The 21714-nt window shown below is 38.9% G+C and overlaps 1 protein-coding gene and 1 long non-coding RNA gene across 3 annotated transcripts; one reads left to right on the forward strand and one right to left on the reverse strand.

The window, feature by feature from the left end:
- Positions 1 to 855: 855 nt before the first annotated feature.
- On the forward strand, positions 856 to 7148 carry LOC113070531 (uncharacterized). Its single transcript, XR_003279936.1, has 2 exons — positions 856 to 2127; positions 3143 to 7148. It is a non-coding gene; the product is annotated as an uncharacterized LOC113070531 (long non-coding RNA).
- On the reverse strand, positions 4819 to 19989 carry fignl2 (fidgetin like 2). Of its 2 annotated transcripts, none has more exons than XM_026243899.1 (3): positions 19830 to 19989; positions 17964 to 18105; positions 4819 to 9236 (listed from the first exon to the last, which is right to left on the reverse strand). In XM_026243899.1, the coding sequence occupies exons 2-3, from the start codon at positions 17986 to 17988 to the stop codon at positions 7195 to 7197; spliced, it is 2067 nt and encodes a 688-aa protein (XP_026099684.1). In that variant the 5' UTR covers positions 17989 to 18105; positions 19830 to 19989; the 3' UTR covers positions 4819 to 7194. The 2 variants fall into 2 exon arrangements, with proteins under 2 accessions (XP_026099684.1, XP_026099682.1); XM_026243897.1 differs by having other exon boundaries at positions 19826 to 19989.
- Positions 19990 to 21714: the final 1725 nt, after the last annotated feature.

Below are 21714 nucleotides of genomic sequence, written 5' to 3' on the forward strand. Positions count from 1 at the left end.
TCAAACTCGTCCCATATGGTCCATGTTCATGCAGTGAAGTTTGTTTCAAGCTTCAGGCATTCCTCATATCAAAGCCCATTTCCTGACCGGTCATGATACATGTGGCCTGGCTGAGGGCTGTTGAAAATGCTGTATGAGCTTCAGGGGTTGTTTTCATGTCCAGTCTTAATTTAAACAAAGTCAGAGTTGACTTGATCAATCTCCCGCTGATAGAGTTTGACAGGCCCGAAACGAAATTCTGAAGTAACAAGTGTTATCAATAAAAATTCCATAATAGTTGTGCAAAGTGTTTAATTTCTATCTCAACAAACCATTTGCAGCTTTTTAAAAAAGTAACAACTGTGAAAATAAACATAGGCCTATGGAAACTTTAGAAGACATTATCAGAAATTGTTCAAAAACATGAATACATGAATGATGCGAGTTGATATTTTTATTTTTGTGAGCCAATTGCAACTTAAGAATTGACAGCATAAGAAACTGATAGAATATGTTTTTCTTTTTGTTTTTGTTTTTTGTTTTTTCTGGTAACACTTTAGTTGCCTATTCTCCCTGTCAATTAGTTGCTTTATTAGCATGCATGTTACTAGAATATTTGCTGTTTATTTACTGTTTATTAGCACTTTATGTTTATCAGCACATATTAATGACGTCAATATCTTAGCTCCCTCAAGCATAGCCCATACCTAAACTTAACAACTACCTTGCTAACTAGTAATAAGCAGCAAGTTAGGAGTTTATTGAGGAAATGTCATAGTAAATATTGATTTAGTTGTGATACATGTTTATATATATATATATATATATATAGAGAGAGAGAGAGAGAGAGAGAGAGAGAGAGGGAGAGAGCACAATTATAAATACAATGATTCCTATTTTAAATGGAAGGCAAAAATCAGCAAATTGTTGAAGGATTGACCTCTTGTTTGTTTACTCTAATTTCTTTTCTCCCCTCATTCACAGCTTTTCATTATTTTGGGGTACTCTTTGGTAAAGGCCTAGTGCTGAGTAGCACCAATGGCAGCACATCTGGAATCAATACAGCTGAACTGGGTAACTAGAGGGTTTTGGGGGGAGTTAGAGCTAAGGGTTGGGCTAGTTATGGTTTTGGTCCTGGGGGTCCATGTGTCCCTGACTCCTAAATAGACTTGATTGCTACCAGCTGGCAGCCTTAACTCACCCTGTGTCAGGGATCTCCTCTGATGTCAACCTTGTCAGTATCAAGGCTAGACAGGACAAAGGAGAGTAAGACACGAGCAGTTACGAAGAGAGGAGTAGTCAGGGTCTGTGCTATGGGAAATCTTGCTGCACTGCATGTGAACTCTCTGGTTTGCATCACAAAAAATTCTGCCTCTATGTGAAAAAATTGAGGACAAATTCCATTTAAAAGATGTAATGCATGGTAAGCTTTTTGTGGGGACCTTAAAGCATAATATGTTCTTAAAAGACTAAAATATATTAATATAACAGCTCAAATCACAGAGACTAACTGCAGAAGACATGACATTTAAAATGTGTTTGCATTTGCAAATATCAGGAAAGTTTTTTTTTTTTTTAATCTTTAAAAATGCCAAGACCACTCTTTGATGTAATATGCTGCTTTGCTGTATGTTTTGGGTCATCGTCCATTTGTACTATGATGCACCGCCCAATCAACTTTGCTCCATTTGACTGAATCTGCCTGTACATTTCAGAATTCTTCTGGCAGCTTCTGTACTTTGTCACGTCATCATTAAACAACAGTAACCCAGTGCCACTGGAAGCCATGCCTGCTCATGCCAACGCACTGCTTCACTATGCTTCACAGATGATGTTGTATGCTTTGTTCCAAGCCTTCTCCATACCCTTTTACAATATTGTCATCAAAACATTTCAAAGGTCAAAAAAATGCCTTTCCAGAAGTATTCTGGCATTTTTAGATGTTTTTTAGGCAAAGTCTAATCTGGCCTTGTTTGCACCTTGTGGCGAACCCTATGTATTTGCTCTTGTGAAGTCTTCTCTTGATTGTAGACTTTAACAGTGACATGTCTGCCTCCTGGAGAGTGTTCTTCTCTTGGCTGGATGCTGTGAAAGGGTTATTCTTTACCATGGAGAGGATCATCCGATCTTCTACGACTGTTGTCCTCTGTGGGTGTCCATTGCTTTTTATGTTTCTGAGCTCACCTGTGTGTTCTTTTTTTCTCAGAATGCACCAAACAGTTGATTTGGCCACTCCTAATGTTCATACCATCTCTCTGATGAATTTATTTTGTTTTTGAAGCCTAACAATTGCCTGTTTCACTTGTATGAATTCATCCTTTGACTGCATGATTTGGGTTCAGAACAGTTCAAAATGCAAATGGAACACTTAAATTCAAATCCAGAACTTTTACTTGCTTAACTGATGTAAAAATAACAAAAGTATAGCTCATGCCTGTCCATGAAGCAGCTTTTGAGTCAGTTGTCCAATTACTTATGGTCCTTTGAAAGGGGGGGAGGGGGTATATTAAAGAGCTGTAATTCATTAAACTTTTCTCCAATTCAGATGAGAAGACCCTCAAATTAAAAATTAAATTAAAGAGTGTGCACTTTACGACCATATTCATTATATAACTGTAACTTGGATGAGTGTGTGTGTGTACTGTGTATTCTGTACATTCATTTTATATAATATATACTGTATATTAAATCTAAAGTAAATATAATAATAGAACATTATATATAACTTTGATGGATTATAATATACTTTAGGGGATGCAATATTCTTTAAAATTATTTTTACAACTTTTATATACTATTTACAGCATTCAACTTTGAGAATCTTGTTGCTCACCTCCACATCCATTCCACTTAAATACAAAATACGTTTAGCAATAATCATGAATATCATTTGAGAAATTCTAGGGAGGGTCTTATGAAAGGTGTAAATTAGACAAGTTATGTAGGTGCAACTGAGGGATTTTACGATATACATTGAGGTATTCATATTAAGAATTATATTATCTTTATTGTTTTTGTGATACACATGTACCTTTGTGTATTAGCACATATGAATGTGTTTATTTTGTATCTTAACAGTTTGTTTCATGCTAAACTTAACAATAGTCATTTTTTAGCTTTTCCTTAACGCTGAATCTGAACACTTTATCATTCTGTTATTTAGATTCTGCTGTAGCTCTGGAGTCAGAGAGGTCGAATTCAAGCTGACCAGGTCACATCACTCAGAGTGCACCAGCATGGATGGTTGCCATGGTGAGGGAAGAGATATGGGGATCAATGAGGAATTTTTGCTTGCTCATGTACATTTTCAAATATCCTTAACAGGAAACAAAATATACACTTTCTTTGTTCGCTTGTTTAAATTAAGTAAAAATATAAATAGGAACTTCCAGAATTGTCCATCTATATATGGACAACTCTATCACATATAGACCCTCTGATCAACTCAGTAAATGACATTTTGGTGCTAATTTACATTATGAAAACAAACTGATGTGGAATTATAGCTCATGAAACTGATATTGAACAATCTCTCTTCACAGTCTGAGATGTACAACTTTTTAACACTAAAAACATCTTGTAATTTAAAATGAAAAGATTTAGTTTCAGTGGAAAGGTAATTATTGACCTTCACATTCATATTATTAACCATTAGTGCCACCACAATTGAATGTATGATTTGAGGGATGTTATTTTATTCTATTGGTAGCTGGGGATTAATTATCCTTTAGATAGCGACTGGAGGGCAAGGACTGTGTATAACCCTGCATTATTCATCTTAATCATCTTAGTCTTAATCATCGGAGACTTAATCATCAGCATCCATCAGCACTTTACATTAAATATGAAATTAATCTCCATACTATAAAAATACATTGGACTTAATGAGAGTTATGTTGAGGGTCAATGTTTTGACGCATATCCTAAGTTAAGACAATGCTTGCAATCACTCATAAGTAGTTAAGTCAATTTCCATCATATCTGTATGGACTATATTTCATGCAGACATAAGATAAATTATCTAGCTTTTCTTTTTGTACTATATTTTGATCACAGAGCACCTTAATTTGACACTCCACCCTGAAGCCGATCCTGATCATCGGGCAGTGTTTAAAGGTGGGGTATGTTTTTTTTTCAAAAACGCTTTAGAAAGTGCCGAGTACCAAAACAAACTTGTAGCCAATCAGCAGTAAGGGGCGTGTGTACTCATGATGGGGATGAGAGAGCGCTCGGTGAACATGACGGTCATTAGCCAAGCCGAGCGACAGAAAGATAGAGATGGCGGATAAAAAACTAAAGAGGAAAACCTCTGTGGAACAAAAGAAGACTTACAATTAGGCAAGAAGTAGGTCCCGTGTAAATATTAGATCAGCTTTCAAGCGCTGGAGAGAGCTCAAGGAGCGGAAGTCCTGCTATCGGATGCCAAGGTTGCTTTGTTTCTTCTAGATCGGTGAGGAACAGTGTCTACACCTGATGCCACAGGTGTCCAGCTCGAACTGTCTTATATGGAAGCTTAAGTGAATATTATTCACTTATTTTTTTATATGCGCACTCTCAGAAACAAAAGCTGTCACTCTGGTAGATCCATTTTGAAAGGTTCACTTTTGTACCTAAAGGGTCTGTATTGGTATCTAAAAGGTACAAAAGTGTCCATTTGAAAAGGTAGTTTCTCAGTGACAGCTTTTTTCTGAGAGTGTAGAATAGCCACTTGACCCTCAACATTCCACAAAACTTAGTTTTAATACATTACTTGATGATCTCACTGATATTTTGAAATCATGTGCATGTAAAGTGAAGCCAATCTACCAATTGACCTGTACGGGAAGATAAGCCATTAAAGTTTTTCAACATATTCTCTTTAATATTGTGTAATACTTTTTTTTTCTTCTTAAAATACAGTCTTTTCTGAGGTAGACCATTACAGTTCAAGAACATTATCATTTTTATAACAGACATCAAAAAAAGACATGAAATAAATATTTTCATGTACAATATGCTGCAAAAATGAGGTAGAAATGGTTACAGAAAATGTACAAGAACAAGATCCAAGAACAAATTTACTGTACTAATAGATTCAAAACAGCTAATTAATGACAATTTTGTTGGACAAACTGTTAAACTGCTCAGTAACTTTGTGTTCCTGTTTTGAAATCAGCAAAATATCTGTATTGGCCTATGATATCTTAGTAAAAATGGCGTATCTCAGTTTGAATGAATGGAAATTGGTGCTGAGTTTTTCTACACAAGATTATGTATTTGTGCATGTTGGATCTTGGTGTCCCTAAGTCTGTCAGGTTCTGTAGGTTTTTGCCAATTCGGGACTGATCGATATGTGCTCTTGGCGTCATTATTGACCTGTGTAGCATGAGTAAAGCCACCAGCTGTACTTGAAGAGCCGAACAGTGCTATAGGGTTACTAGACATCAGTCAGAATATGGCTTCTCCAAAAGGCCTTGTGTAAGATAGAGGAACGGGGGATGGGAAAACAGCTCACCACATGGCTATACAGGGCCAGCAACCAAGGAGACGAACCATTGTGCTAAGAGCATGGGGTGTGCTGGGGGTAAAGGAGTGATCAGCGGCTGTTAACTTTAATAATAAACGTAATAATCTCCGTTTCTTCAGCAGTGGTGATTTGAAGACATCTGATCACTTCATGCAACTTTTATGTACCTTATAAACCAAAAAAGATTAACATTTTAAACATTGGTAGAGGCTGCTCCAACTTTATACATTACACATGATGGTATAACACAATTTATGATTAGACATGATTAGCTGCCAATTATATATATTCTGATTTTCTGATCTTTGGGTTGTTTCTTTTTTTCTCCTCAAGTACTTAAGATTGGTTGTTTTAAAAGGGCACTGACATATGCTTTGTACCTTGGTTTCTGAAAACAGTTGTCCAACAAAATCAAACGTCTTGTTTGCCATCTACAATAACACTTCATGAAGACAATCATCACTCCATCCAAAATCTACATCAAAAATAAAGGGTAAGGATAAGGGAAAACTTTTCAATAGAGAGTTAAAAACATGTATTTATGGCATCAGATATTCTCTGAAATACCTGAATTACATTCATTGTTCGTCTTTGTAGCATTTTCAAGTTTCACCTAAGAGGTAACAGCACAGATGCAGTGTGTATACAGGTCTGTGTTAGGTCTGTTGCTCACCTCCAACCTCAATGCTTACTACTAAGACCCTAAGATTACATACATTCTTTATTTATCATTTCTGAGGTAAAGAAATTCTTCCTGAGTATTTCAAACAAGACTACATACACTAATAAAATAAACTGAGTAAAGAGGAAGAGAGAAAATTGTCATTCTCGGGCCCTTGCTTGTTTTTTGTGTTTGAGGGTCCTGCGCAAAGGCTCTCACAAGATTGTGAGGAATTTGATGGGTTGTTTACATATTGTTGTATTTGAGGAAATATTTATTATCTTCAACAAAGTGTTCTGAAATAAGTGTATCAACAGTAAAAGTCTGTCTTTCTATTATCTGAGTTTCTATGGATTAGCATTTTAATACTTTTTGGGTAGCAATGCATACTCTTTTGGTAAAATGACCATTTTGACAAAAAGTGCACAAGATCTGACCATGGCCTAACAATCAACTTTGTAAAATACTGTTGCTTTCTTCCCTTAGAGGTTGCATAACAGTAAATACATTTTGGTGAATGCTGTGACTCTGACATTATATTGTTGGTGAGAATTTTTGGTACAAACAAAGTAGTTTTGATATATCCTAAGCCCTTTAACACCAAAAGATCTTTAAAGTAAATCAACACAAATTAAACAACACCACTGGAGTGGACTGGCAATAAATAGGATCCTGAGAATTATAATTAATGGGGTTTTTTTTTCAGGAAAAGTCAAGTTACATATAACCTCCAGGTTTAATCCAGGATCAAGGCTAATTGGAATTCCAGTGAAATTCCAAAATATAATTCAGACTTTCTATCAGATATGCCAAGCAACTAATAAATGCCCCTTCAAGAAAGGCCTAATATTTCATTTCTTTGGGAAAAAAATAAAGTATATGTATATTTATAGAAAAACAACACACCATGGTATGTTTCCTGGATTAAATGCAAAATGCCTCCCCACCATAAACTGTAATTTCAAGTCCAACACTTTTGGCTGCAAAAAGTAGTTAAAAAAAGAAAGATAAACATATAGCAGTCCCAAACCAATGGCTGACTAGGTTCTCAGTGACTATAAACCTTGCTCCACTCCATACAAGTGGCCAGTTCTTTGGGGGTGCTGTGAGGTCGTACCTTGCAGAAAGCATTTTCAAAGTCTTGGAAGGTAGGGGAAGAAAGGGATGAAGGGAGGCCGTGCAAGGGCATGGGTGCAGAGGCAGAAGCTGATGCCAGAGCCTGCTGGCAGAGCTGCAGCAGCTCCCAAATGGAGAAGCCTTCTGAACGCTGCAGTACTGCTGACATCTCCCTTTCGCCTAGACTGCAGCCTTGGGGTGCCAGCGCCTGCAGAAGCACATGTCTGCGTGTGTTTCCATCTGGCAGGCCTATGTGGTAACGCTTGGCGAAGCAGCGCATAAGGGGATCTTTGATCAAATCAGGCCGTCTCGTGGTGCACACAACAAGAACCAGGTTGCTCTGACCATGTTGAATCTTCTCTAACTGGGCCTGCAGTTGCTGTCTGAGACTTTCCCCCTCAATGGCCTCCACTTCACTGAGCAGCACTACTGCAGGTTGTCGAGCTGTTTCTATCAAGAACAGAGTGGCAAGAAGTTGCTCTGCTTCTCCTTTCGGTTTAGAGGCCAGAGTTGCACAACTCAGCCTATAGAAGGTAGCACCCAGTTGAGATGCCATGGATCGTACCAGTGTGGTTTTACCCCCTCCTTGAGGACCAAACAGCAGGACGGTTCTGGGTGGGCGGATGGCAGGGTTGGGTCGAAGGACAGGCCACAGCACATCTTCTTCCAGCGCTGCTTTGATGTGACTGTTCCCAGCCAGTTCACTCCAAAGCAAAGCCGGACGGCAATCTTGCAGTTCCTGGCTTACTAGCTCCAGCATTTGGGGCTCCATGCTTTTCATGGGATCGGAGCGCTTCTGAGACCGATGCTGGGAGAAGCCTTGCTCCGCACTTCCGTTCTTCCCAGTCATGGCTGCCGGTGGACTGTAGTCCCCTGCAGCTCCATACGTTGGGGAAACCAAGGGCTTTAGCCCACTGTACTTCCCCACTTCATCCCCTTCCAGGTTCGACTGAGATAAAGGTTTACTAGGCTTAAAGGCTTGAGGATCTGTGTCGCCTGTTCCAAAGCCATTTCCATGACAGTCAGCTTTATCAGGGACCCCATATGGAGAATCTCCCCCAGCTTTTATGGGGTCATAGCTATATTTCCTATAGCGTGAATTGTCTCCATCTTCCTCTTCCAGGGTCATCTCAAATGCTTTTCTCTTCAGAGAGCCACCTGGCTCTGAGCCCCCTAGACTGCTGTTCTGATAACCATAACTGCCACCAACCACTGTGGGTCTCGATGGAAGTGGAGAAGGGGTGGCTATGCCTGAGGGGATGTAAGGGCCTGTTGGATGGGTGTAGCTAGGAGCAAGGCTAGTCTGGTGAGGGTAGGTGTTAGGGGGGTAGTTGTAAATGGGGGTAGAAGGTGTGTAACTGGGGAGAAGTGTGGGGCTAGGCTGAAGGGCATGTAATGAAGCTGGTGGAAGTGCTGAACTGGGTTGGGTGCAGTACCCTGATGAAAGGTAGGTGCCATTATAACTGGGTGGGTAGTCACTGGAATGGGGCCCACTGCAGGAGCTGCTCCCACTGTATCCCGAGTCTGAAAGGTTAACTGCTGACACATTCCCAGAGCCTGGTGGACCTGCTGATGTGGGAACCACCTTTGTTCCCGACAAACCATCATGAGAAGGAGGCGCTAAGGGATACCCCCCGTCAGTGCTGTGCGTTAGAGGCCAAGGTTCCAGTTCGCTTTTCTGGCCTCCATTAAGGGCCCCAAAGGCTCCAGGCTCAGGGTATGTGCCCACAGCAGGACGTTCGTATGGTGAGTCTAGCATTCCAGAGTATTTCTCAGCATAGCGCTTCAGCAGGTTGGAGGCAGTAAGCGCTGAAATGTCATCATTTGCCCAGGCATAGCTGTAGGGGCTGCGGCTGGGGTAGAGCTCAGACTTGTGGGCAGGGGATGAGGTGGTGGAGGACACGTCCAAATGCTGCTCAGGCCACTGGCTCAGGGGCTGTGCATGCTCCGGGTTCCAGTGCATCTTCAATAGGCCTGCCGGAGACAGCAATTTGTTAGACTATGCAAGAACTTATATGTATATATCAACAGCATGTGTTCATATCCTTCACAAATCAATCTTAGATCCGGTTAATTTTTTTCATATCAAAGAATTATAAGAATAGGTAAAATGACTAAAGACACATTATGGCTGCTAGCAGGGCTTTTTTTTTTTGCCTGGTAACAGGACTCTTTTGGTATTGTGCGTGCATTCAGAGAGAGTCTTTCTTTTTCTACATAATGTATAAAAGAAAAGGGCTGTGAATTTGTTCCTTTCAAGCCCTCAGCCATGTAGCAGCCTTGTGTTGCCATCTGCAATTCTCCCAGAGGAGAAACTGTTATCAGCCTGTGGATGTTTCCCTCAATACACCCCCTCCCACCACCACAGTCCATCCACAAAGCAATTCTCCAAAAGGCATCTGTGGCCAGCTTGACAGAGGGAGGGAAAAAGAGGGAAGAAGGAACAGAGGGGGAGATGGAGGGGACCATTTGGGGGAAAAATGGGAGGGGGGGGGGACTGGTGAACAAAATAGTTGTGCTATTCATTGGCCACTTCCCATAAGCACTGGGAATGTGGAATGTCCTTTCCTCTGGCTATCCTGTGATTAATTATGCTGATCTAATATGAAGGAGATCTTAATGGACATGAGGAAAAATAAATCTGAATCAAAAATAAAACATTTTCTTTTCTACATTCAGTCTCAACCCTCAAATTAGCTTTTCTGAGCTTCTAAAAGTGCAATACACTTGACAGCATTGAAGTTCAAAGTTATTAACTTTAATAAACCATCACAATGAATCAAATTGCATCTTAACAGCATAAGAAATATACTTTTTTTTAGAAGTATGCATAATTTATGTTATAATAGTAAAAAGATTGAAATCCTTTATAATGAAATAAAAAAAAATCTTGTTCTTGAGAATTTCAGGGAGCAGAGAATAGTTTTAAAACCAGTCATTTCATGAGGGTCTGCAACTGCTCCTTCCAGAGGCATTAGCTAGCCTAAATTCCATACATAGCTTGGCATTATTGAACTGTCAGGAATCAGCCTGGGGTGAGGGCGACAGGGGGAAATGAGGTGGTAAAAGGAATAAACTGCAAATCTTCATCGTAGGCTGCAGTCTGAGAAGAAAGTGATGATAAGTTATTCACTCTTCTGTGTGTGCAAGCTGCTACTTTATTGCAATTTAAATCAAGTTTCAGTCGTGTGCTATGTTCCACCTCACTCCTTTTCTCCCAAAAAATCGGCCCTCCCCCTTTGTGTGCTCTTTCTGTTTCTCGAACTCTCGCTCCTCCCTTTGGCAAACCTTCCCATGTGTGTCTTCAGATTATGCCAGCTATTTATTCCAAAAGATCACATCAACAGACCAGATGGCCATTGGATTACCATGTCCTTCATATTCATTTCTAGAGGCTTAAATTCCCCACATACAAATTAGCACCTTACTGCTATAGCTGATTTAAAATATAACTACAAGATAAAAACCAAATAATCTTCTGAATTTGTAAACAAGATGGAACACAGGTAAAGCATTTGCTCATTGTAAAGTCAGTAGATACAGTATATGTCCAGCAGGACAATCCCATCTGCAGACTGGTTTGTGAGGTGCTGTTTGGAGCACAATAATGGGGCCAGTGTGTGACAGAGATGGATGGCAGCCCAGGGGAGCTCATAAAACCTGGAACGGGTAGAGAAAGAGGGGGGGAAATGGACAGCAGGCGGGCCACTGTGTGTGCATGTGCATGCACACACACGAGTCTATCTGAGAGGATATGGCTTGACATTAGGGAAGTCATTCAGGCGGCCACACTGCTGTCCACTCCATCAATTTACATAAGAGTACATGCACCAAGACACATGGGAAAGCACTGCCAAACTGAACATGGAAGTGCCATTTGGGGCAGGCTGCTTCAAGAAGAAAGATTTAACATTTATTTCCCAATACCCGGCTAAAAATGATATCCATTAGCATTAAATAAACCACAGAAGAGCTGGTCTGCAATTAGAGCTACGCCTCAGCAGGGACTCTAATAATCTAGATGTGATTTAATCTGTGTTTCTATTTAAATCACAACAGCTGCTGAGATTAACTCATTCTGGGCATTTGAGAATAGATGGTCCCATTACACCAGTAGAAGTGCAGATGACCACTGAAGGCTATTTATTTCTGTGAATAAATGACAGAATCAAGCCAAGGAATCATTCATTAAGTATGTCAATAAAGAGTTAGATGATACGTTTTGTGAAATATTTTAATGTGAATATGAATAAAAAACATTTAAGTAGTGCAAAACATTTTTTTATTATTTATATATGCAAAGAATGTAGCAATTAACTAATCAAAAGTTTGTTTTAGGGTTGGTCAATATAGCAGTATAATTAAAAAAAATTTTTTATCAAAACTTTCTAGTTTCAATAAGCCATAACAATCTCATTCTGTTTGAACCTAAACAATGACTGAAAAATTATGAAGTGCATATTTAAAAAAAAATAAATCATTGGAGAAAAGAGAGATTTCATTGAATTAAGACAGATAAACAAAATGGCTAAGTATGTTATGAGTTTAATTGTTATGCTGGATACATGCTGGAGAGTGCAGCTTTGTCTCAACATGGTTTCATTCTCAAGGGCCATATAAACAAAACTTCATTGTCTGCATGGGAGCTCCTGGCCAGTGCTTTGTGTGAACCGCGACAAGTGGTTTGCCGTGGTGGCTCTATGCGGGTCCGAGGGTGGCAGGGAGACAGATGTTTCCACTGGTCGTCTTACTGTCTGTGTGTCCATTGTTGCACAGCCCATCCAGTGGACGTCCTCCTGGCCTGACAATCCTGTTGGTCCTGAGACAAAAGCTGAGGGATCCTATTGTCAGAGGCCTGCCTAATTATGGAAATCTTATTAATCTATTCAGTAGCAGTGCGCTGACAGCCTTTGTGCCGTCCTGGGATTTATTGAGGGTTCTTTTGTAAATGTGCGCGTGTGTTTGTTTGTGCGTGCCATCTTGAGTTCACAGATGTGATCTGAATAAAATTAATAATCAGTATATATCAGCAGATTACAATAAAGTGCTGCTAGGAAGTCAGGATAACCAAAATATTAGTTTTGATTTTGACTCGACCACTATGTTACTACAAGCAGGTTGCGGGAGCAGGATGCTCAGTTTTTCACAGCTCCCCAGGGGTCCGTGTGCACTTTCAGGCAGCGTCACTTTTGTTTTCACAAAACCTACATGGATGCAACAAGCCTTCTGGGACACGGGGCCATTAAACCAGGCAGATTGCACAGGGTCCAGTTGTAAACAGGAGCAGCCTGAATCAATCCAATCAGGCATTATTGTGGGCACCCACTCCCTAAACCCCACACATTGATTTAAGTAGGTTTATCTACAAAAAGACACCCCCCCCCATTGCATATTCAAATATAAATCTACAAACACTGTTTGCAACAGACAGAAAAGTGTGTACTTGCATTTATCTGCCCTAAAACTGTTGAAATAGGGGACAACTTTAAAAGGCAAGCAACAGAAAATAATCGCGCACACACACACACACATAAGAATTCGATTAATTAGGATCCATCTTTGTTAATAAAACATCAAAACAAACTTAAAAGAGGTAGTTGTACGGTTGAACAGTGAGCATCCTGTTAGGAATTATGTCCCGAAACTTCAGCCCACAGTTCTGGTATGTGTGGAACTCCCTTTGAAGGACGCAGATGCCGCAAAAGAAGGGCTCTTTCAAGATAGAATAAAGATGAAGGAGGGAGAGAGAGAGAGGGGGGGGGGGGGTGAGTAGATCTTGTTGAAAAGAGTGCAGAGGGATTCTTCGTGAATTAATCACCTCACTGCAGATAAGATGGCACCCTGTGTTCTAATCATCGGCTGATTTGTATTCTGTAAACAGACATCTCTAAATCAATGCTTTAGTCAGAGGGACTGCAAAATGTCGATGATGAAGCCTATCGGACACTTTAAAGTCATGCAGATCCTTTACAGTAGTTATTGAAAATCAAATGCAGGGTTTATTTGTATGCTTTTTAAGGATAATTACAATTCTAAATAAATGAATAGCATTGAGATATACAATATTTACACATTTCAATATACTGAACAGAAATTGTAATAAAAATATTCACAAAAATGGGTTTGAATATCCAGTTGAATATCCAGAAAATAATAAAGAAACAAGTGTGAGATCCTTCCTCAAAAATCCTGACAACATCTCCTCATAATTTACAAGGCATGCATAATAGGCCATAACTATGATAATATATATAAAGCGATGCATTAGTTACAGAAGTGTGGTTAACATGATCTCTCTGTCTTTTTCTGTTGCTCTTTCTTTCTGCTCATCTGTTCCCTTTTCATGGGCCTAAAAAGATATAATGGCAGAAGAGGCGGTGGGTCTTACGAGTTTTCACACCTGCTCCTCAGCGCACTGCCAGACACCATGGCTCTTTTCAGCCAGGCCCTGTGGGGTCCCTAGAGGAAGAAGCCTATCTGCTAGAGTGGCAGTGAAGGATCTGATTCTCTCTCTCTCTCTCTGAGCAGCAGTCCATAATCTCTGAGCTTTGAAGTTGTTATTACTTAGCCTTTTGGGACACTGTAAGTGTTGCAATCTGTGGGTTCATGTTGATGATGCCTACAGTAAATATTGAGTCTAACAGCATAAGAAGGATGACAAATCAGCAATGTGACGAGTGTATTACGTAATGTAGGCTATTACTCATGATAAAATGATAAAAAATATTGAATATTTGCACATTTTAGATTGTATACACATTTTCCTTTAAGTCTGAAATCAAAACAATTATATAGGCACATTAGGGGGAAAATGAAAGTGCATGTTGTCAAGCACAATATCTGTAATCCATATGTATCATTACTCATATTGAGCTAAAAATGAGAGAAACACAACCTTGGTGGTTTGAATGAATGAATAGATGCTTATAATTTTAGAAACAACATCCCCATCCCCCTGACCAGCTAATTCTTGTCCACAAATGGCCAAATGCCTTGCACCCCTCCCCTTTAGGAAAAACAGGGTTCCTATTTTCTGTGTCCGCAGGCCAGGTTTAGGTCATTGTGTCCACTAATATATCAAAGAACAGCTGTCCTAAGGCTCTGTGATGACCAATCACCCCCTTCCATCTGTCTCTCTTACCCAATCTCTCCTCCATCTCCCCCGTTCTCCTCCATCCCCTTCTTCCAATCTCTCTCTTTCTCCCCTCTCCCTCCTTCCTTTCCACCCTGCCCCCTTAAGGAGTTCCCGGATTGCGTTGTTTATTGAATGTTGTTATTTAATGACCCTACAACCGTGTTGCCATTTTCAGTGTGCACACTCAAAAATATGACTTGGAATGGATCCGGTTTCTTATAGTTAAGTACAACTAAACACTTAAAACAATTATTACTTGAAATCAAGGTAACACATGATATTAATGTGTCCTTATTACACAGGTTACATGCACTTACAATTACAATATTAAATCATTTTGCATATTTACATGTAAGTAACTTTAAGACAAACCCTAATCCTTACCATATAGTAAGTACATGTAGTTAATTGATATTACTCAGTACTTAACTGTATAATTACACTGTAACAATGACACATTAAATTAAAGTGTAGCAGAAATCTATATTAACTGAAATAAAATAAAACATACAAAATTAAACTTATAGTTGCCAAGTCAATGCTTCTCATTTTTGTTAGTTTAAGCTAAATTACTAAAACTTAAAAAGCATCAATGTGTTTCAACTCTTGGACCTCATTGACTTTCACAGCATGTGCAAAAATAAATAAAAATCAAGCACTGCTACATTTAACTTACTGTTCTAAAGTCATACAGGTTTGCAACAACGTACAGTAAGGGTGATGACACAGTTTTCACTTTTGAGTGAACTATATCTTAAATTAGAGAACCATGGACAAGCCCTTTGAGAGATATCTCAGAGCATGAAAGAATAACCCTCAAAGCCCAGGACTTAATTGGAAGCGTAATTGTGGCAGCAACGAGTCTAATGAGCTGTCTTCAAGGACGGTGAGATGATGAGCAGAGGCGGGAGGTCCCAGGCAGAATGTGTATCTCTAAGCCCCTTCCGTACAGCCGCCATTTCTCCATCTCACTGCCTACACTGCAGGCTAATTAAAGTCTATTCACACCCGTCACTAATGACCCCGCACTCATTCACACAAACACTTCAGCACCTTGCCTGTTTACTCAAGGATCCGCATGCCCCTCCAGAGCTGCATTCACCCCGTCGCTCTCATTAGAATAGATGTGTTGGATGCTCGTTGTTAATCACTTCTTATGAGGCACCCAGCGCACCCCTTCCCATAGACCCAACTCAAAGCCTTAATGACTTACCAGATGCAATTAGAGTGCTTCTTCAGCCTGGGCCTTCAGTGTGGAGAAGCAAAGAAATGAGGTCATAGCAAAGCGAGAGCTGAGGCTATGCTTGTTTCTCTTTTGGACTACAGGGCCCCTGAGCAACAAGAGTTAGAGCACTCATGGGCTGCTGGCCTGGGACTGATTTAAGGGTGTGTTTGAAGTGCAGATTACAGATTCTTTGCACCAAATCCCTCCAGGAGTATCTATGGCCCCAGGAATCTCTCTCAGATTTCCTTGAATACTCTTCAGCTTGTGGTTCCTACTTATGTGCTCATCAGAACAACTCTTATAATTGTTTGTGGATGCAACAAGAGAGCATGCAACTGCATGTAACAGCCCTCAAACAAAATCCTCAAATGTGCATACAGAGTACAGAAATGCTTGTCTTCTCCAATCAAACATAAACACTGATGTCAGAAATGCTTCACAAAGCTGCTTCACAAAGAAAATTCTAGAATGGATGTGACACTATTCACATCTATATTGCATAAGCTGCCCTACACTCAACAGACTCTGGTGACTTATGAATGAGGTAGAATGAACAGGAAGGACATTTCAGGACTGAGAACGACTGTGAGAAAAAGGAATTTGCCTGAGTTTAAAAGCTTAAAGAGTAAACAGGAGGGATAGCTAACACCTTTGTGTGCTGTCCTAATATCACACTAGACTTTCAGGGTGAACAGTCACACGCACATTCGTACAGCCCACAAGAATCAAACTTCAGAAACAAGCAGACCAGTTCCTGAATTCGAATGCATGCTGTAGGACTTGAAAATCAGGATCTGTGACATTAGCCATGTCAAATTTGTGGCTAAAAGGTGTGTACACTAAACAACACACAAACAACTGTCCAGATCCTCAAAGAATTCAAAATATTCTGACATGGCTTTGTGACATTTTTGAAAATAAAGTGTGCAAAGAGAGACGGTCTAGACAACAAACATTTAAAAACTTACTTTAAAAAGGACTGATTTATTATACTTGGACAAGCAAATCATAACAAATTATAAATATAAATTAATACATAATTTATATACACACTAAATATTGGAGTTCAGTAAGGTTTTTAAAATATATTGGAACATAATTTATCTGAATTAGAAATCCTTTGTAACATAATAAATGTTTTTTCAAGTCAACTGAATGCAATGTAATGCTGAATTAAGGTATTAAAAAAAATGTATCTTAAAAAATGACTGACCCCAAACATTTGATGCATTGTTAAATATAATATTTTAAATTTATATTTGATTTGAATGTAAATTTATCTTTGGAGTTTGATACAACAAATAAACTGAATATAAAAAATTACAATATATACTGAAGGAATGTACATAATAAAGAAAACATTGAAAAGTAAAGGTACATTGTTACTGCAGCCAAGGTAAGAATGTGGCTTTTAAACAACTGATCTTCAAGAATTTACAACCCATAAACTAAAATGGTAAAACTAAAATTTGATGAATCCCCTCATCAAACCAAGTTTTCTTCTAAATCGCATTCACAGAATTCAGTTTGCATGACAAGAGGAATTTATCAAAACAAAAAACACATCTGACAAAGGTCCTCTGAATGCCTCACTAAATGGAATTATAACACCATATTAGACATCAATGGTAATTGGTTGATGCAACAACCTAGCATGCCAGCTTAAAGATATTCAAGCCGGCGACTCATTAATACATGATTACATCTCAAATAGAGGTGCCTTGGTCCTTTAGTTTGATTTCCCTCCCTCTTTTCATGTAACTGTCAAGCCTATAAAGCACAGAGAAGAAGAGCTAAAGAGTGGAGAAAAAAAGCATCTCTTCAGGCAGAACTGGGGGAAGAAACCCCATGCTGGCCTACAAACAATGCTGTTTTGGAGAGGGCCAGAGCGGAGCTCAAATGAAGCATGGCAGGGGGGTTAGGAATTGGGGCTAAAACTGGACACGTCAGTTATTAGGAGCAGTGAGGAGGGGGAAGAGAAGTGGAGAAACAGAGGCAGAAAAGAAGAGACAGAAAGAGATTCAGAAAAGGACAGAGCTAGAGGAAGTAACTGTGTGATTAAGCTGGACACTGGCAGTGTCATCATCTCATCATGATGGTAGAGCCATTAGCTCACCCCCCACACCTCTCATACCTGCCATGACATAGACCTAAAAACAATGTGGCTTAAATCATTGTGAAGAGGAGACATGGGAATTGTTTTTTTAAATGCACCATTGTTCAAACTGGTTTACCAACAAACTAAACAAGTAGCCGTAGGGGAATTTTTGACTAGTCATGAGTTGACAATAAGTTATTTATTGCATTTTCTGTATCTGGATGTCAAAAATGTTTAACTTACTATAGGGAACAATGGGACTCAGCATTCTGCGGATCTGGTCTCGATTACGGTAACAGTTCTGCGGGGAAACCCAGGTTAGCGTCTATACGGCAGTAGTCCATCGCTGGCCGGTACTCACATTGGGACTCTAAAAAACGTGTTTCTGGGGAAAAAAAGAGGAGCAGCAGTGATCAGCAGGGGTGAACGGTTATCATATACTCAAACACAATTTTTACATATAAACATCGAGTTTATGATGTGATAAATGTGAATAAATTACATGCAACTAACAAACAAGAACCTCAAAGGCATCATCTCAATTTTAGACAGGAGTGAAACAGGCACTCTAACTGTGGGCTGAACATACGCGGGGTATTCATTAAGAGCCCGCACACGGGCATTAAGCTGATTGTATGGCTACGTGCAGCTTCTAAAGAGGGCTTTCTAAATCTCCCTGACAAAAAGCACCATGCATACCATAGCCGTTCTCCCTGCCTCATAACAGCAGCAGAGAGCATGCTTTCACAAAATTAAGCTCATTTCATCCCTAGCCACACACTCTCCTGGTTCAATTATCTCTCTCTCTTTTTCTGACACATGCAAAAAGAAAAAAAAAGAACAACTATATTGGCGACCACAAAAAGAAAGAAAATTAAAAATTCCTAAAAAAACAAAACTATATATATCCCATATGGATTTCCATACTATCACATGAGTTTTAAAACCTATATGATAATACAATTATATTAATATATATAAATAGTCTTAGAAATTAAAATGCAAAGACACAACATTTAAAAAAATTATAATAATAATAATAAAAATTCAATATCAAGTGAATTTAGTTCATTACAAAACGCAGCATGAACAATCTGCTTTGAGGACTTCAAAGGAGAACGTTGTTTCTTCTGAAGTGAGCATGTAGGAAAGCTCACACATGAATGAAAAATATTACATAATAATGCTAGTCAAACAGCATGGTTTCCAGCTCTGCTTTCAGGAAATGAAATTGCAACTGACACACGATTCATTACAAAATTAGACATTAAATAATGATACAAACAAATTTAATTTACAGAATTTATGTTTGTTGATGAGTCAAGTTTTTTAAATCACACAAGGATCAGTTTTTTAATTAACCTAAACTGGTCAGGTTAACAATAAATGAGTGAACAAAAATATGCTAAAGAACGATGTAATATAGTATATTTTAAGTTTATGTACACTTACAGTTCACTTAACTGCTGGTTTTTCAACAAAAAAATAGGAAATGAATGAAACTTCATGTAATAATATATATATTCTCTGTAGATATTCTCTTACAGTTCATGCTGACTTCATGATAAAAATGAGATATTATGTGACACTTTACTTAATATAGAATATTTTTATGTTCATATAACCTCTGGTTTAATGACAAAAAAATTACAAACTGTGTAAAACTAAAACTATCAGAATTGAGACATATATAAGCTAAGGATAGAAAAACAAACCTTCATTCCAGGATGGTGCTTTTGGAATAATTTAAACTCAAACTTGGATCCTTTTACATTTGCTCAATGACCGAAAAACTATGCTAAACCAACAACCTCTAAACTTGCTGAGAATGAAGGCTGACACATCTATATACGCAACACATGCATGCACATGCAGAGCCATACGCTTATAAAGCGACACCTGCATGCAGTGTGGGGAATGCAGAAGAGGCTGTTTCACATTAAAGGAGGGAGAATGCCATGAAACAGAGAGAAGACGAGTACACGCTATCAGGAGAAGTAGAGGACAGTGCAATGCAGAGTTAAGACTTTTAATCATTTACAGCTTCAGACAAGAACACCAGCAGCAGCAGCAATGTGTCCAGTTTAATAGTAAAGTAGACTCACCTACTCATGCCTGCGTTTTCAACATCAGATTCAAAAGCATAATCCCTGGAGCAGACAGGCTTGTGTGTGCAGTACTATGCTTTTTACCACATATGGGACACGACTCAACTCTCTCTCTCTGTCTGTCTCTCTATCCTTCTCTCTTTCCCTCCCAACCAGTAACAACAGAGCACCCACACACAATTACCCTCCCCCAGCTTTCCCCATCCCCCTCCCTCCCTCTCTCTCTCTCTCTCTCTCTCTATTTTTTGTTAAAACTATTTAAGCAAAGAGAGCGAAAGAGAGAATGAGAGGAGGACTATGGTGTGGGGGCAGCTGACCAATCATGCTTGGAGTGCAGGCTTGTATTATTTTTCTGAGAGAGAGAAACAGAGAGAGTGAGAAGGTTAGTTGTGGTGAAGGGAAAGGCAGAGACTGAGCTAGGCTAGTCCCTGAGGGAATTAGCGTAAAGATGTTTATTTTGGTTGAAAATGGTCAAATTACTGCTGACTCTGAAATACTGGCCGATGCTTGATATATGGTAAACTTCATATTATCAAACACCACAATTTCAACTTCAACTTCAATTCAAACTTTAAGTAAATCCAACATGACATTTCTAGACAATTCAACATCACAGACTCTCATTTATATAGTTATAAACATACTGGACTATCGTCTCTATTTATATAAACTATTTATTTAGGAAGGATGCATTAAATTGATCAGGTGACAGCAGATACATTCATAATGTTGCAAAAGATTTCTGTTTAAAACTAATGTTATTCTTTTGAATTCTGAACTTTTTGAAAATCCACAGAAACGCAGAATGGCTGTTTTCATAATAATATGAAATGTTTCATGAGCAACAAATCAGCATGATTTTTGAAGACTCATGTGACAATGAAGATTGGAGTATTGGCTGCGGATAATTCCGTTTAGCAAAAACAAGAATTAATTGTGAGGAAATATATTATAAAAAAATCTATATTAAAAAGGTTACATTTTTACTACATCTCACACTCATATCAAATAAATGCAGACTGGGTGAGCATGATTGACTCAAATACATAAAAAAAAAAAATCATACTGACCACAAACATTTGAATGATAGTCTTAAACATTTGTCATTAAAATAACTTGCACCTCAGAGCTGCATTTCCCAAAAGTTTCATAAGCCTAAATTGATCGCAGTTCCAGTGGAGTCCACAATGTTGGGAAACACAGTCCAAATAAGCGGAAATTTCTAGACATTTTTTTTATTGACTGATTACTTTGTAGTTGCTAAGTGGACTTTCACAATTATATATAGCTCTTAAATATACTCTTAACTTTTATATGGCATGCTTTGTATTACCAAATTGTATCATTTATGCCTCAGTTTTGTAGAAATTTCCAGGCAATCACTAACTCTCAGTTCTGTAGCTGTTAACTGAACTTGCGTCAGCAAAGGTCATGACCGCTACAGGGACACTTTATTGACACCAAAGTCCAGTTTGACATGCTCAACGATTCAGCTCTGCTTTTGTATCTATTTCAACATATAAGAAAATGCTGAATGATCCACTCAATACCATAATGAATTTAATTTTAACATCACAAATCAGTTTAGCATAATGTGTCAGTTCAAATGTTTGTGTGTGAACACATGATATGACTGCAGCTGCCACACTGACCATTTAGCATATTAGCATTGGAGGGGTCTGAAGTAATGGAACCTACATTCTATACGGACACCCACATTTCCACAGGTGGACTGGAGAGTCCTATGCCTTTATTTTTGGAGCTCCTCAGCAATTTGCGAGGAGTGTAAAGAGTGTGCGAGGTTGTGTATGGAGCATTTCTGCACAGCTGACGATCTGTTTTTAGAGTGCTGTGTTCAGCCATGTGCACCCAAATCCGTTGCATCC

Source organism: Carassius auratus, unplaced genomic scaffold (assembly GCF_003368295.1).
Source record: "Carassius auratus strain Wakin unplaced genomic scaffold, ASM336829v1 scaf_tig00004557, whole genome shotgun sequence".
NCBI lineage: Eukaryota > Metazoa > Chordata > Actinopteri > Cypriniformes > Cyprinidae > Carassius > Carassius auratus.